The sequence below is a fragment of the Schistocerca nitens genome, chromosome 7 (assembly GCF_023898315.1).
Source record: "Schistocerca nitens isolate TAMUIC-IGC-003100 chromosome 7, iqSchNite1.1, whole genome shotgun sequence".
In the NCBI taxonomy this organism is placed as follows: domain Eukaryota; kingdom Metazoa; phylum Arthropoda; class Insecta; order Orthoptera; family Acrididae; genus Schistocerca; species Schistocerca nitens.
Window position 1 is genome coordinate 278,716,932 of NC_064620.1, and position 16,291 is coordinate 278,733,222.

Consider the following 16,291-nt stretch of genomic DNA (forward strand, 5'->3'; position numbering starts at 1 on the left):
CATGTATTTGAAAAAAGATCAGAAATCATTAAGGATTTTATGTACAAAATTGAAGTATATCCTCACGAAACTTTTGTTTTACCTCGTACCTATGCCGTGGACAAAGAGGGGAGCAGTAAGAAAAGAGATTGACAGGATGCTTTAATGGGCCGTGAGTAAGCCAGATGGCAAGGTGCGCTTGGTCCTTGACGCACGTGACATTAATAAGATTATTGCACCAGTCTGAACATGTCCAGACAATTTAGAGGAACAGCTTATGAAATACCATCTAATGCCAAATTTCTTACTATAATCAACCTCCGGTCTTCATATTGACAAATAAAACGGCATGAAGAAAGTCGGAAGTATACCGCCTTTGTACGTGGGGGCAGGAGCCTCGAATTTCAAGTATTATCATTTGGACTGAATGTAAGTGCAGTTGTATTTATCTCTGCATTTGACAGAGTGCTAGGGCCCAAACTTTTGTTTAAGATAAACAGTATATGTGGACGACCTTTTAGTCACTACACCCACTTGAGAAGAACATTTAAGATTACTTGAACAGGTATTGAGCCACTTTTGCGAACATGGAATAACAGCAAATCTCAAGAAATCTAATTTTGGACAAGAAAAGGTAAAATTTTTTAGGACACACAATCTCTTCAGAAGACATACTGCCCCGGATCTACAAAACTTGATGACATTAGGACCTACCCCGTTCCTCAAAACAAGAGACAATTAAAGGCATATTTAGGCCTAATGCCATTTTTCAGGAATTTCTTCCCTAACCAACATATGAACAGTGATGCTTTACTCAATCTTCTCCAGAAAAACAGACCTTGGTTATGGCACAAGCAATATCAAACCAATTTCAAGAACATCAAGCAAGCCTTATTAAATGCTACTATTTTATCTCAACCAGGTATGGAGGAAGATTTTTGTTTATGCACCGACGCATCTTCTCACGGTCTGGGTATGTGCCTTTTTCAAATGGTAGATGAAGAGGGAAATTTCATCCCTAAAGTAATTAGCTTAACCAGCTGCACCTTGGAAGGTTTGGCTGTAATTTGGTCATTTAAAAAGTTTGAATATTCCGTTTGAGGTAAACACACAAAAGTGTACTGTGAACATCAGTCCCTATCATTTTTGTTAACTTGTAAATTTCTACACCAATGGATAGCCAGTTAGTATATGTATCTTCAAGAATTCGATTTTGAAATAGTATACATAAAATGAAATCAAAACGGAATAGCTGATGATATTTCTCGACTACCACAAGGCTTAGAGGAGTTCAACGATCTGTTAAAGAGCAAAACTTACACATAATGGTGATGAAAAGTTAAAAAGCTTTTCCACTATTCACAAAGGTGTTCTGTTCCAAAGGAACCCTCCTGAACTAGAACAATGGCACGCGTGTTTGCTAGAGGAATTTGTGGATGATTTTATCTTATACACACACACACACACAATATTTGTGGCCATTATGGCACTGCAAAATGCACTGATAGAATAGGTAAATATTGTTATTTCCCCAACCTTAGATGAAGAGTACTACAGCTGGTAAGAAAGTGTATTGTTTGCCAAAAAGCAAAATATAACTACTCCAAACAGATATAACTACATCCCATTTCTACGTAAGCAATGGAGCTTTTAGCCTTTATTGTTGCACCTGTAGGTTCAACTAACTGCTATAATGCCTGTAAATGTAAAATAAATAACTTTTTTCTAAGTACTTCATGTCAGGAAAATTATAAACTTGCCGATTTTTTGTTCTTGCACTTGGCAGCACTGTATGTCTCCTGGTAGTTCCTGGATGACAATGAGCTGTGATTTAGTTGTCTGGGCATGTTTGTTCTGAACATATGGATGTCCGTGTAAGATTACATATACTTCAGATTTTTTCAAGTAAGTGCAATATCGATATATTTTATGCGTCCCAATAATGGGACAATGGCATGTTACACTATCATTTATTATTGATGTGCCCATATGGGTGGTGTAGAGCTACTGGACAAGCAGATATCACTTTATAGGACGAGGATAAGGTCAAAGAAATGGTGGTGGCCATTATTCCCACAGATGATAGATATCTGCATAGTAAACACATGGCTTACATACCAAATTGCTAACTCTAATGAGAAGCTCTGACTTTTGGATGTCCGGCGGAGAATAGTGATGTTTTACCTATCAAAGAAAACAGGATCAGTACCAAAATGCAGAGGACCACAAGGAAGGACCACAAGGAAGCAAATTGATGGGAGGACGGGTGAGCACAGTTGTACGACTAGATCTTGGAAATCATTTCATTGTGCCAAATAAAACACAGAAGAAATGTGCTTACTGCAAGAAAAGAAAACAACAAAAATTTGTGATAGGTGCAATGTTGGTGTACACGACAAGTGTTTTGCTTCATTTCATACTGAATAGACATTCAATAATATTAAAACTTTCTTTATTTATTGTTTGTGTTGTTTCTTACAATATTATGCATGGAGAATAAGGTTGTGAATTTGGATAGCGCATTTGGCAAATGTCCCAAAAATGGGATGGTCTATAGTTTTTGTTCTAATAAACTGAAAATTTTCAAAAGAACTTTTTATTCAATTAATCACTCAATGTAACGTATTTATGTATAAAAGTTTGCAAAAAATGATCCGATAGAGTTTTGGCCAGTAATGGGTTAAATACTCGTTCAAACAAAGGAGCTCTTTGACGTTTGCCGTTCAGTACAGCTCACCCATGGCTGTAAGCTATTCTCTTTACCGCTAGAATAAATACGGTACTGTAGTATGAGGCGAATCTTCTGGAAATAAAGCGCCAAAAGTCTAGTAGCTAAATAAACAATACTTACCACTATAGTGAGCTTCTTATAAGTAGGAAATTGTAAATTCCTCGAAATTTTGTCTTTGTTATAACAGGGTGTTGATAAATTTACTGCATTGTTGTAATGAGTGGTAATTAACATAGTACATATAGGAAATCAGCTGGGGCCATATAAAATTATCGCTGTACCCAGTGGAAACTAATTTTACGATCCAAGAAGAACAACATGGTTTCACAGTTCACAGATCATGTACAGACCATCTTTTTGTATTATAACAGATTTTGGAAAAATTGAAAAGCAATGCATTAATTTTAGGAATGACATATGACATCTTTCTACAAAAACTGCTTTGGAAAGCATTACATATGGCAGACACATAGGATCCCTTTATTAAAATAGTAAAAGATATGTGCAAAGGTAATATATGCTAAATAATAATTGGTAATATAATTTCACAGAAATTTAGTACAACCAAAGGTCTGCTACAAGGCTGGCCAATGTCACAACTGCTATTCAAAATACAGTATAACCCCACTTTTACGCTCCCAGAATTAACATTTTCCGACTATTTATGATATTTTTTATTGCTACTGTCAAATTTCATATGTCCACAACATTAATTTGCACCCAATTTTGCATTAACATATTCATAATTTTCCCGCGATTTACGCTTTACGAGAAAATGTTTGCGGGCAAGAAACTGGCATAAAATGACACTGGCATGATGTTGGCCATCAATTAGTGTTTACATATGGTACCTGGTTCAGTTCCTTGACACCAGGGAACTCTACTCAGCGGATCTGAACCAGTGAACAGGTAAATGTTGGAACAATTCACGTCATATCTCCTGCCTCTGCCAAGCCCTACTTGGCATAGTGCCTGATGGAAGTAACGAGGTTAGTTCGAATAAGGATAACATGACCAATCAATCATTTCCAAACTGTCTCTACTGCGCACGTGGAGCTTCATGATTGTTGTGCTCTTCGCAACACCTTCATTGAACCACATTTTGTGCATTTCATCGTTTGGCCACTTGTTGTTGTAGTTAATGCCTTTGCTCAATTTGCGTTTTTAACACAGCACCAATTACATACATCTTCATGATTAAGAAGACGTGTTCCAAGACTTTATTGTTGTCATCATGTGCAGTAGTTATGTATGTATTTTTTGTGATGTTTCACGAACAAACAAAGTGAATGATAAGAGTGTGTGTGTGTTTTTTGTTGTTGTTGTGGTTGTTGTTGTTGTTGTTTTCTACATAACTGAGGAGGCACAGTACCTGATCATCTCAAAAAGACGACTACAGTGCAAGAAACGCAGAACAACACTTACGCAGACCCCACACAAAAAACGTATGTAAATATTTGCACTTGACAACAAGAAAAAATTCTCGAAATGCCTCCTGCTAAGCATGAAAAAATACATAATTGGTGCTGTGTTATTCTTTTAAATAATGAATAACAGCTGCAGGCTTTCCAAAACATCAAATAAGACGTACGAAATTCAGTCAGATGTTTCTACTTCTCAGACAGTTACCAGCTGCAATAACTTTATTAGATAATAAACAAGTCCCTGACAAGTATTTTGATGCCTGCTACATACATATATCATACATTAAGTGCAAAAATGCAAAAGGGGATTCTATAAGTAACTTTTGCCACTCAAAATGTTATTTCCCACATTTTACATTTTCCCACATTTTATACCATTTTTTTAAAGTCCCTTGAAAAGTGTAAAAATGGGGTTTCACTGTATGTAGATAGAGTCTCAGGAAACAGTCTCAAACACATGAGAATGGGATTAGAAATTGCAGGTGAAACATATCTGCAGCACTATTTACTCTTTTGCTGGTGACCCAAGTCATCACAGCACAACATAGAGCAATAACACATAAAAACTAGGGCCTGAAGATAAATAAAAAAATCTAATGATCTGGATGAATAGTAATATTTTAATTGTATTTATAAATTAATAATTTTAACTGTCATATATAGGGCACATATCAAGGTTACAATGATAAGATAGTTACTCATTTGCTTCCATATGACACTTCATTTGCAGTATTGTGAATCATTAAAAACTTGCATCCTGTTGCATAGCTAATTCTCTCTGGCTCTGCAAGCTAGAACTCAACTAACAATACATATAAATTATAACAGCACCACAAATAGGTGTTTTATTTATCAAACTAGTTTAGTTCTGGAACCTAATTAGCACTGCAAAGCAGATGTGATGGGTATAACTTCTGTGAGCATGCAGCCATAATACCTATATTTAGAAAGAAACATGAGCATGGAATATGCAGATGTATCATGAAATACACTGAATTAAACCAAGGTTTTTGACTAGATGAAAGCACAACATGACAAGCAAAATTTTAAAAAATTGGTTTGAACATGATAGTGCTTTACAAGGCTGGATGTGCTACCCCCTTGCCTTCCTTGGCCTTTAAACAGACTTATGCAGCCAGTTATATGGGGTCTTACAATTTAATGTGGTCCAAGAACTATGGTGCAACTTTACAGGTGAAAGAAGCTGTGAGTGAAAGAAAAAAGATGTGAATTTTAAAATTTTCCCTGTGAATTGAATGTTAAAAGACATTTTCTATACTCCACAATATTTCGACTGTACACTTGCAGTCTTTGATGGTTCACATGAGGATTACTGACAGGTTTCCAGTCAAAATAGCATGAAGTATAGTAAACATCATCTGGCTGCAGGCCTGCAATTTCCGTGAACAGAAAATATTGTTTGCCCGAGTGAGGATTGAACCTTGCACCTCCGAATAAAGTCGAACACTTACTCACTGAGCCACTATACGAAATGTAATTTCATAAAATTTAAATAAACGCAAAATGCCGCTGAAGTGAGTTTAGTAGTTCTTGAGAGCCTGTGTGGCAAGGATATGCTTCAAGAGCTTTCTGTATAACAATGTAGCTAGTTTGCAGATCACCCATCTGAAACAAAACAATACAAATATTTTAATGCTTCTACCTCTCGCAAGCTATGGAGTCATGGTTTCATAGTAGACACCTCCTGTGCCGTACCAGTTAATTTTACTTTTAAGTTAATTATCTGAAATAGTTTATTCTGTTTCTTCTCTCCAACATTTTAGGGATACTAAAAACTTGTGAAAACACTGGATCTACTGCACTAAGCACATCAGACAAAAAAATTAGTCACCTTCCCAGGAGACATTGTGCTAATAACACGTAACTCTGCCTCTAAGCCTGATTATACCTCTTTTTGGTGAGGATGGGAGTTCATAAGTTTCTACACGTATGCATATCCAGCTGAAGCCATTCATTAATGATTATTTCCTGTACAGCTACCAAATTATGGAGCTGTTAATTGCTACATTTCACCCAATATTTCAAATAGTCCCAGACATTTGTTATAGAACTAAGACTGGGTGTTTTAGTGTGCCAGTCAAGTTTCAATAGGGTGCCCAAGTGTTTGTCAAATCAGAAATGTATGCTTGCAGCCCTGTGACAAAGACTGATATCTTGGAAGGCGGAAAAATGCTCATCATGACAACAAAGGAAAAGGATAATACTTGTTCACAGAGAATGTTGAAATAAACATGAACCAGCATGTCCACAGTGACCTTAACGAGTGGGTCCAAGTCATGGTATGAAAAACACTCACAAAAACATTACAGGACCATGTTTGGTCTGAACTACACCCTTCACACACTGTGGGTTAAATGCCTTATCAAGCTGTTGGTGCACCTGACACCTTGTGCCATTTGAAAAGAGGCCAAATTGAGGCTCATCAGACAACACTTCCAACCAGGTACTGCCTTGTTTCTGTGTTGTTTGCTTCACCGAAGCCGTGCAGTTTTATGCGTGGCTGTGAGCAATGGCCTTTTGAGAGGTAAATGATGCTGAGTGTCTTCCATCTTACAGTTCTGGTTCCGTACAACTAAATGGCTCATACACAACACATCACTATCATTGCTCACATCAGTGGTGGAGGATTATACAGTTGCCTGCAACTAGATCTACAGCACTCCGAAGTTGCCAGTGTGCTATTTTAATGCGGGTAAGAATATTTTGGCTGGTGAACTTATTTTATAACTACAAGTGCAATGTAGAATATGGGATCTTGCCTCCCATAAAATTCTTTTCTAGCAATGAAACTTTAAGTTTCTACACATACCATACAGTGGAACAGTAAATTAAGAGAAATGAGGAAAGGAACTACTCTTGCAGTTGATTGATGTACCATGTGTCAGTCAGCTACATGAGAGTGGTTACCTTCATTCAGTTTTATTTACTGTTTCCAAATTTGAATTTCTGTTACTGTAATGCTACAATACGCCATGTCTTACTACTATTTGTATGAAATTGTTAACAGTATCATCTGAAACAACTGCCATGTTATATAATCTGCATCTGCTTCCAAAGTCATTAATTCACACACACACACACACACACACACACACACACACACACACACACACACACAAAGTGATGCTCTTACATTCCATTCAAATTCTAGGCTATTAATTATACTTTTAATATTATATTACAATCTGGAAAGAAACTCCATATGAAGCATTACAAGCTACAAATGTAGGTACCTAAGACATATTAAAGGACACAGAACTATGCAACAAAAGAGTATTACAAGAAGTCTAAAACTGAACTGTTTTGACCTGTTGTTATTTTCAGAACATTGTCAAAGTTGTTTTCTTTTTCCTTGGACAACCCAAAATAATTCTTCTTCCTTCCTGCAAACAAGGGTGAGTAAAAAAGTCATCTCCCAGAACTAATGCGAGCACAGCTCCATCTTCCTTGATGTCGGCTAACATCCCATCTTCCTTTGGGTCTATAAACGTGTGCTTGCTCCATCAGATGGCATTACATCATCTGTTGTTAATGTGAAATCCATTGCTTTTGATAGTAGAGTACTTTATCAATAATTTCATTAATATTAAAGTTCCCTATGCATAAAGCCACTCCTAATATTATCTCATAAAATTACTTTCTTGGTATATAATAAAAATCTAACATATAATGTTTCCATTCTTCTCTTATCTTGTTGTCAAAATGCCCATGTCTCACTTCTCTAATACAGACCTAATTTAGAGATGTTACGCTTACTGTCTTTCATCGTATGTTTTTCAAAGTGCTTATTATGACATTTACTCATCTCCATTAATAGGGAGTATGGGAAACATACTGGACAGGATCTTAAAATAATGATTGGTGTATACTGTTATTTCTAAACCAGCTATGTTTTACATAATGCCAAGCCCTTGTCACCGTCACATAAAGTGGCAACTGCAGAAAGTAGGGACTGCCTGAAGGCGTGTAATAAAAGTGAGGCTGAGGGCCCTACAGGAACCCGTAAAATTACAGCAGGCCTCTGGTGAAGATCTTGACAGCAGCAACAATGGACAAGATGGTTTTCTGTGCTGTGGAGTTGATGGAGGAAGCATTCTAACCACTGCTGTGTGTGGAAGAGGGACCTTTACACACCAAGGGAGATGACAGAAAATCAGGCATGTCAGGAGACCTCCACATATCACACCAATTATACAATTTCTCAGCAAGACATTAGTAACCTTCTATGGACACACACAAACAGACTCATCAAACTAAGGAAATGGCTACACTGACATAAAAAAATAATAATAAATAAAAAGTTTTACTTTTCATTCACTGTTAACTAATTTATTTAGTGCAAACATGTGCACAGAAATTTTTTCACACTAGCGACAGATGCCCAAGCAATATCACTGATACTGACTCTTTAAAATATCTTAGTGTAACCAGCTGTCACATTTTCAATTAGCAAATGAATATGTCAAGCAAGTTATTTACCAATCAAGTCTGGTTGTATGGCATTAATACGCCTTCTAGAGGACACAGTTTTAACACAGTTTGCTAAAATGACATGAAATTCCAGTATTGATTACAAGTTTTTGGTATTGGTGATACTAATTGACATTGCTTACAGTCACAATTTGTGAGAGATTTAGACTGTTGGTAAGAAATTTTAGTTCCAAAATAAAAATTTTCTGAAATTTTTCTTTCTGCTTTGGTATGCTGGACCAAGCTGTGGTTATGAGTTAGTTTCCATTTACCTCCAGGGAATATCTTTTAGGCAAAAACCAAACATTTCTTGGATCTTGAGTAAAGTCTTCTACACATTCAATCCCAAGAATCAGAAGAGGACTGTGAATCCCAATCTGGAATGAAAACCTCAAAACTGGAATTCTGAGCTTAACTGTGACAGCGCGACATTTGATGGAAATGTGTTATTCTGGATGCACATGGTAATCCTGGAAAAATCTTTCTGTTGTGATGACAGGTGGGTGCTTCACAGCTATGGTCTCAGTGACCTGACCCTCCTTTCCAATCTTCCCCAACCACTCATTCTTTCCCACCTGAGAAAGAATGTACAAGTTCTGAAAGTTACGGACAGTATTTTCCATTTTTAAGTGTTATTGGCTATACCAAGTGTTTACCTCCCGAAGATTAGTGGTGGTTTGCCAATTGACCACCGCTTAATTTAATAGATTTTTCACTTTAATTTTCTCACTGATACAACTACCATTAACTTTTGCCCACACTTGTGACTATTATTGTCTGTTGTAAGTATGTTTGCATTATTATTTGACTGTAGCTTCATTCTGAAGATTCTTTATCGACATGAAAGAAGTTTACCATTACCCACATAAACATTCATTTAGGGCATAGGTGGGCAACAAGTGGCCCGTGGCTGGATTCGGCATGCGATCGGTTTCAGTCCGGCCTATGGAAGAAATAATGGAAAAGGGGAGGGGGGGGGGGCATATTCAGAAATTCGCAAAGCAATTTTTTAAGACAGCTATTGCTGTAAAATGTCATAAGTCAAGAAATATACATGCCACATAAGAAAATGTAAAGGTCTGAATAAGGGATGATGTACCCTCAAAAACACGTGTTTTGAGGCATGTCAGGAAAAGGGTGCCATTTACATCGGTGTTTTACCCCATAAAAATTAATGTCATCGTCGCTACTGCTTTGACTTCACAGGCTAGGGGTGCTGCTACTGCATCACATGACGATGCAGCCCATGACCTTAATAAAGTATTTGAATCGGACCCGTGGTCCACCAAAGGTTGCCCATGTCTGATTTAGGTGATGTTTTTTTTCCACTATTGTTTTCTGTATAACTTAATTTAGTTGCACCGTTGAAGGTATTTCTTATTGTTTTCATTGTTGACTGTATAGTTGTGTTTTCATACTTTTTACAACTTCCACACTCAGCCCCTGAATACTATGTGATTCTGATTAGTTGCTGGGTTTTCCTTTGCCAGCGGTGTCATTTGAACACGATATGGAAGGGATGAGGTCAACATAACATGCTCCCTGCTGTTATTAGCTTTACATTACTGCTTATCATTTAAGAAGCTCCTCAGTTGGGACCATGAAGCTGAGTGCACTTCGTTCCCATCCTCCCACCAAGAAAGCCTGTGGCAGTCATCGGAATTAAATTTGGGTCATCAACATTGCAGTCATAAATTCTCACTGCTCAGCTACGGAGACAACATTTTTTGTATACATTTTCTGCAAATTTTGAATGGCTTGACTGCTGTGTATTACTTACATCCAGTGTCATAAATTTATCCTTGTTTGTTCTAAGTAGTATTTTCAACATCACATACTGCATTGTAGCTGGCAATCCCCAATTTCTAATAGCTGACTTAATATATTTTAAGTTTAGAAAAATGCATATTGAATCACATGAAGGATAATAAATATTTAGGTGTTTCACCTTAAATACTTTATTCAATGGCTCTTTGGTTATAATGGAATGTTACTGTCAAATGCTTTTACTTTTATGGACAGAAAGGTCTCTATCATGATTATGGATCGGCTATTTAATCTTATTTGGGGGAGGGGGGAGGAGGGGGCAGGTGCGTTTTAGACACTATAAAAAAATGAGAGAAGATATTTCTTGATAATTAGATACAAAATAGATCTAAATGGAATGATGTACATCCAACATCAGTTTGACTGATGATGCACAGCCACATTAGAGCCACTGTTGCTGCCAGAGGTGGCCGAATTTCACACCCTTTGCACCTCAAAATCACCTACAAATTTAATATTGTATTCTTGCTCCTGTACCATAGATGTACATTATTTATTATCCTTCCTGAGAATGTAATTTTAATGGTCAGCATAGAACATCTAAAAATTGGGAATTTCAGCTGTATTTTTGTACAAGGACTAGGGGTAGGATATTCATTTGTCTTCTCTTTACACATATTTTTTTTCACTATTTACTGTGATGTGTATGAAAGGTGCGAAAAAGTATGTTGCAAGAAAAATTCATTTTTACCTTCTCTGCTAGAGAGGCATGGTTGTAATGAGGTTCAAACAGATATGGTGCAAGGCAGCCAGCAGCCTGGAAGAATGCTCGAGCTTGCTCATAATGACCCCGCCTGAGTTCCAGTACACCCAGGTTGTTGTAAGCAGGTGCATGGTTACTGTCTGCACTCAGAGATAGTCTCAGGCACTGAGAAGCCAGCCCACAGTCTCCGACTCCCTACATGAACAGGAAAACCGATAAAATATGCAGAAAACATGAAACACCTCAAACATAGAAAATACTATGAAAATCCTATGTCAACTAGTCTTTGAAATATACAATCAACCAGTATATTTCATAATGAAATAAATAATTTAGTGATAAAAAATAAAGAGAAATAAAATACATACAATCAACAATAAACAACTGAATGAAAATGTATGTAAGCATGAGACAATGAATTTGTTAATGTTGATTCAGCTTTCCAGCTTATGTTACTGTACCTACTATGTCATGAGATGTGGAGTGAATGCTGATAAAGCCTTCAGCTCTCTGCTCAATGTGAGACTGCTATGGTACAGAAATCAACAGGTCCGTACACTTCATAAAACAAAGAAACTGCATGCCTATAGATAAATGTTTTCTAAACAAAAAAGGTCTGAGTTTGTCAAACAAATAGCAGATAAAACACGGGAATCAGTATACACAGAGGTAGATGCAAATGAAAAATTCAAAAATTTCATGACACTGTTCAAACTTAAATCTGATGAGATTTTTCCAAAACGTATAACATCCATTATCAACTGTGGAACAAAATAAATGGGTGACAAAAGGTACCAAAAAATCATCCCAAACATTGAAGTACCTGAATTCAATTAAAAGCAGCCAAATTAATCCATCTTTCTCGCACTGTTATAAGAAGTTACCAGCAAACATACAGGAAAATGTTGCTCGCAACAAAGAGGGCTCGTAATTCCAGACTCTACAGCATGAAACACCCTCTGAATATATGTCTGCTTGTGTCTGTATATGTGTGGATGGATATGTGTGTGTGTGCGCGAGTGTATACCTGTCCTTTTTTCCCCCTAAGGTAAGTCTTTCCGCTCCCGGGATTGGAATGACTCCTTACCCTCTCCCTTAAAACCCACATCCTTTCGTCTTTCCCTCTCCTTCCCTCTTTCCTGATGAGGCAACAGTTTGTTGCGAAAGCTTCAATTTTGTGTGTGTGTTTGTGTTTGTTTGTGTGTCTATCGACCTGCCAGCACTTTCGTTCGGTAAGTCACATCATCTTTGTTTTTAGATATATTTTTCCCACGTGGAATGTTTGCCTCTATTATATTGATTACCCCTTAGTTATGAATACTTGTCCTGCCTTGCATTTGCCCTCCAACCATTCCTGCTTAGCCACTTTGTATTTTCTTTCAAACTCATTTTTAGACATCTGTATTCCTTTTTGGCTGCTTCATTTATTGCATTTCTATAATTTTTCCTTTTTTCAGTTACATTCAATAACTCTTGAGTTATCCAAGGATTTCTACTAGGCTTTGTCTTTTTATCTATTTCATCCTCTGCTGCCTTCACTACTTCATTCCTCAAGGCCACCCATTCATCTTCAATGGTGTTCCATATGCCAGTTTCAGTCAATCATTGCCTAATGCTTGCTTTGAAACTCTCAACTATTTCTAGTGCTTTAAATTTATCCAAATCCCATTGTCTTAATTTTCTACCAACAAGTACGATCACTTTTATGGGATGACTTGATTCCAAAATCGGACAAACTGATGATGTTTAATAGCTATTGCATACCAATATTGACCTATGGTATTGAAACATGTACCATCACAAAAAGAGAATCATCAAGGCTGCAAGCATCAGAGATGAAATTTCTTAGATCCACCATCCAGAAGACCAAGACGGACAAGTTAAGGAATGAGGACGCGAGGAAAGAAGCCGGAATAAAGACATCCCTATTAGATCGAATTGTGGCATCTAGACTTCAATGGTACAGGCATGTGATGAGAATGGAGCCAACTAGAACAGCCAAAATAAATTTGGAAAGACAGATGGATGGGAAAAGACCTCAAGCAAGACCTCAAACCCGATGGATGGACATGATTAAGGCTGATCTAGTGACCAGACGATGGACAGTGGATGATGTTCTCCGTGAACAGGTGTATTTGGACAGGACAAAATGGAAGAGGCTTATTACCAGTACCCAGTACACTTGAACTGTAAATAATGATCAGTTTAGTAGTGTAATGTTGTAGTTTTGACCTTGCATTATTTGTCTTGTGACAGTATGTTCCACAGATCTGAAAATCAGAATGCCATATCCTGATATATGTATAGATTATGATCTGTATAGTAGATATTTTTCTTATGTTTTCTGTAATATGTTATGAATCAGATACTTCTAAATGTCTATCTGCTATCCTGGGCATCATTATGTACACTGTTTGGCATACCTTATAGTCTGTCACAAAATGTTGTAAACATACTGTTTCCAAATTTTGTGAGGGGGATATTGTAATGGGACACACTTTTCTAACATAACCTTTTTTTATAGATGTAACCGAAACCATTTATACTATTGAATCTGGTATAGGTGAACATTCTTGGCTATTTCACTGAATGAATTTCACATGGTTATGAATACGATGTATTATATTTCAGGCTAAAATTTATAAAAAGAAATTAATTTGTTAGTACTCTGCATGTACTGTTAAAATTACTCTTCTTTTACAAATATTTGAAATTACAAAATTTCTGGTATACTTAAAATTCATATTATTAATTGCACAATCTGAGGAAAATTATTAAATTTATTTCTGGACTCATTTACAAAGTTATGATATATTGTAGCAAAGATTCTTCTTTTGTCAAGAATGTTTGTAAACTCTATGCAACATTGTGAGTTCGGCAGAATGTAGGAGTAGTGGGCATACCTCTGATGGAGACAGATGTTTTTATATGATCAACACTAACAATGTAATTTGGAATATTAAGTGGAAATTGCAAAAACAGTGTGATATTTAAAAATATTAGAAAGAATAAAATTCAAGAAATATATAGGCAAATCTCCATCAGTTATTTAGTCATAAGGAACAAGATTACAAGTGTGGGCGTCAGCCATGATCTGTTGACTGATAACGAGGTTTTGTCTGTTGCAGAAGAAGAATTTTGTATTTGTGTATTTACATTTTTTATGTAAATGAACAGCTATCACTGAACGAAAGATGACCCGAGAACTGCCCACAGACCAACCGTGATGAGATAATATCAACAATGACGGACCGGATGAATTGAAAGAGGACTTTACAACTACAACGAGGAACATCAGTAAGAAAAAAAAAGGTAAGTACAATCTATTCGTGAAATTAATATTTTTGGTGGACTTGTGTGATTGCTAAGAAAATGAATAGAGATGAGGGTTGTGGTGATGATATGAAAGCTGTAGGACGTAGCCTGGACATGTTTGAGCCAAGTGAAAGTGTAGTCAGAAACCATTAAAACTGATGTTATGCAGTTGATTTTGGCAGAATTGAGTGCAGCTGATGATCATTTAATGAAAATACGAACTGAAAACAATGATAAAATGGACAGGGTGCAATACCAAATAAACCAACTTAGTAATCAGACTTTGGAACTAAAAAATGGGTTGTCAGATGGATTAAAAAGTGTGAATGAAAAAGTCGATGTATTAGAAAATAAATTTATTGTTTTATAAAATGAGTTAGTTGCACAATCCGCAACTCAGGAAAAGAATGTTAAAGATGTCAGAGTTCAACAGAAGGCCGTAGAGGAAAAATTAGAACAGAAATTTTGGAAACAGTATGCTAACTAATGTAAATGTTTTAGATCAAAAAATTTCAGTAGTTCAGGAAAATTGCATTCACAACAATCTGTTTTCAAATAATGGTATTGCGCAGCCCAACATTCCAATCAAAAGTTTTCTATCACACAATTTACATCCAGTGGGTTTTTTACATCACTGTAGAGATAGTTTTGTGTCAGGCATGAGTCACAAACAAAAAATTAAATTTGTTAAAAGATGTCTTGAATGTGAAGCTCTGTCTTCGGTAAATCTTAAATCTAAGTCAGTGGGATACAAATCAAAGTTTCAAAAAAAAGTTTTTTAAATAAATTTTGGTGGGAAGCTGAACAATGGAGAATTAAAAGTGAATTTCTGAATGGTCCAAATTATAGGAATAGGGATGGTACTTTGAAAGAGTTCTACAAGAATCAACTTAAGAAATTAACTCAGCTTGACAAACTATTTGACGAAATGACATTGATTGGTGCACTAAAACGGAGGTTACCAGAAAGATTGCAGTGGGATTTAGTACACAGACAGGCTGGATAAGGCAGTAGAAAGAAGCAAGTACCATAACAATTCTAATGTTAGAGATCACAATGGTAACAACTACAGAAACAGAGACAATGGTAATTTAACAGAAATTTTGAACATCAGCAGAATAGGAACACTGGGGATAACCATGGGCAATTTAATAAGAGAAACAATCATAGAGGTAACTATTCGGGAAACGGCAGTCCACCTCAACGAAGGTCCACAGTTTTGGGCTGAGGAAACACAAGTACAGGACCCTCAATTTACACTTACAATTAGATAATAACAACAGTATTAATAATGTGGCACACATATCTGAAGTTGGACAGAAGAAATATCATTTATGTTTTGATCAAAATTTTTGGAATACTATCTTTAATTATAGTGATGCAGATACTAATTACAAACCAGAATGTGAGAGTGATGAGAATTTTGATGTAGTGCGTACTACGTCAAAATGTTAATGATGTTATTGATGAAGTAATTTTGGAAGATTATGAGGATGATAATGATGGTGTGAGTGTCAGGTTTTTGTGGAGTTTAAGAATAATGAAGTTTTAGAGTTATTTGAGGATATGGGTAAGGTAAGTGATGTTTGTGATGATGCAAGTGAGAGTCATGTAATACCAGTCCAGTCAAAGCAGTTTTTCATTGATGTCATGCAGAGTAATGATACAAACAGTACAGGTGAGTTATCTGTCAGCCTAGAGAATAAAGGTTAAATTTTTTTTGAAATTTGTTTGGGACCAACTTGATGATAACGTAGATAAATGTGCATTCAGGAGTAAGTTAGCTGTGGTTAGTCAAAATTTGTAGTTAGTTAGTTACTT

The 16,291-nt window shown here is 36.3% G+C and overlaps 1 protein-coding gene across 2 annotated transcripts in view; it reads right to left on the minus strand.

Annotated features, from left to right (window-relative positions):
* Nucleotides 1-2,590: 2,590 nt before the first annotated feature.
* LOC126194686 (tetratricopeptide repeat protein 8) overlaps nt 2,591-16,291 on the minus strand; it is a 71,795-nt gene continuing 58,094 nt past the window's right edge. For both annotated transcript variants that reach the window (XM_049932896.1, XM_049932897.1), the window contains exons 7-8: nt 11,144-11,350; nt 2,591-5,760 (exon numbers count right to left, since the gene is read on the minus strand). In XM_049932896.1, the coding sequence (XP_049788853.1) occupies nt 5,644-5,760; nt 11,144-11,350 (324 nt within the window). In that variant the 3' untranslated portion in view covers nt 2,591-5,643. The remainder of the gene's footprint in view (nt 5,761-11,143; nt 11,351-16,291) is intronic.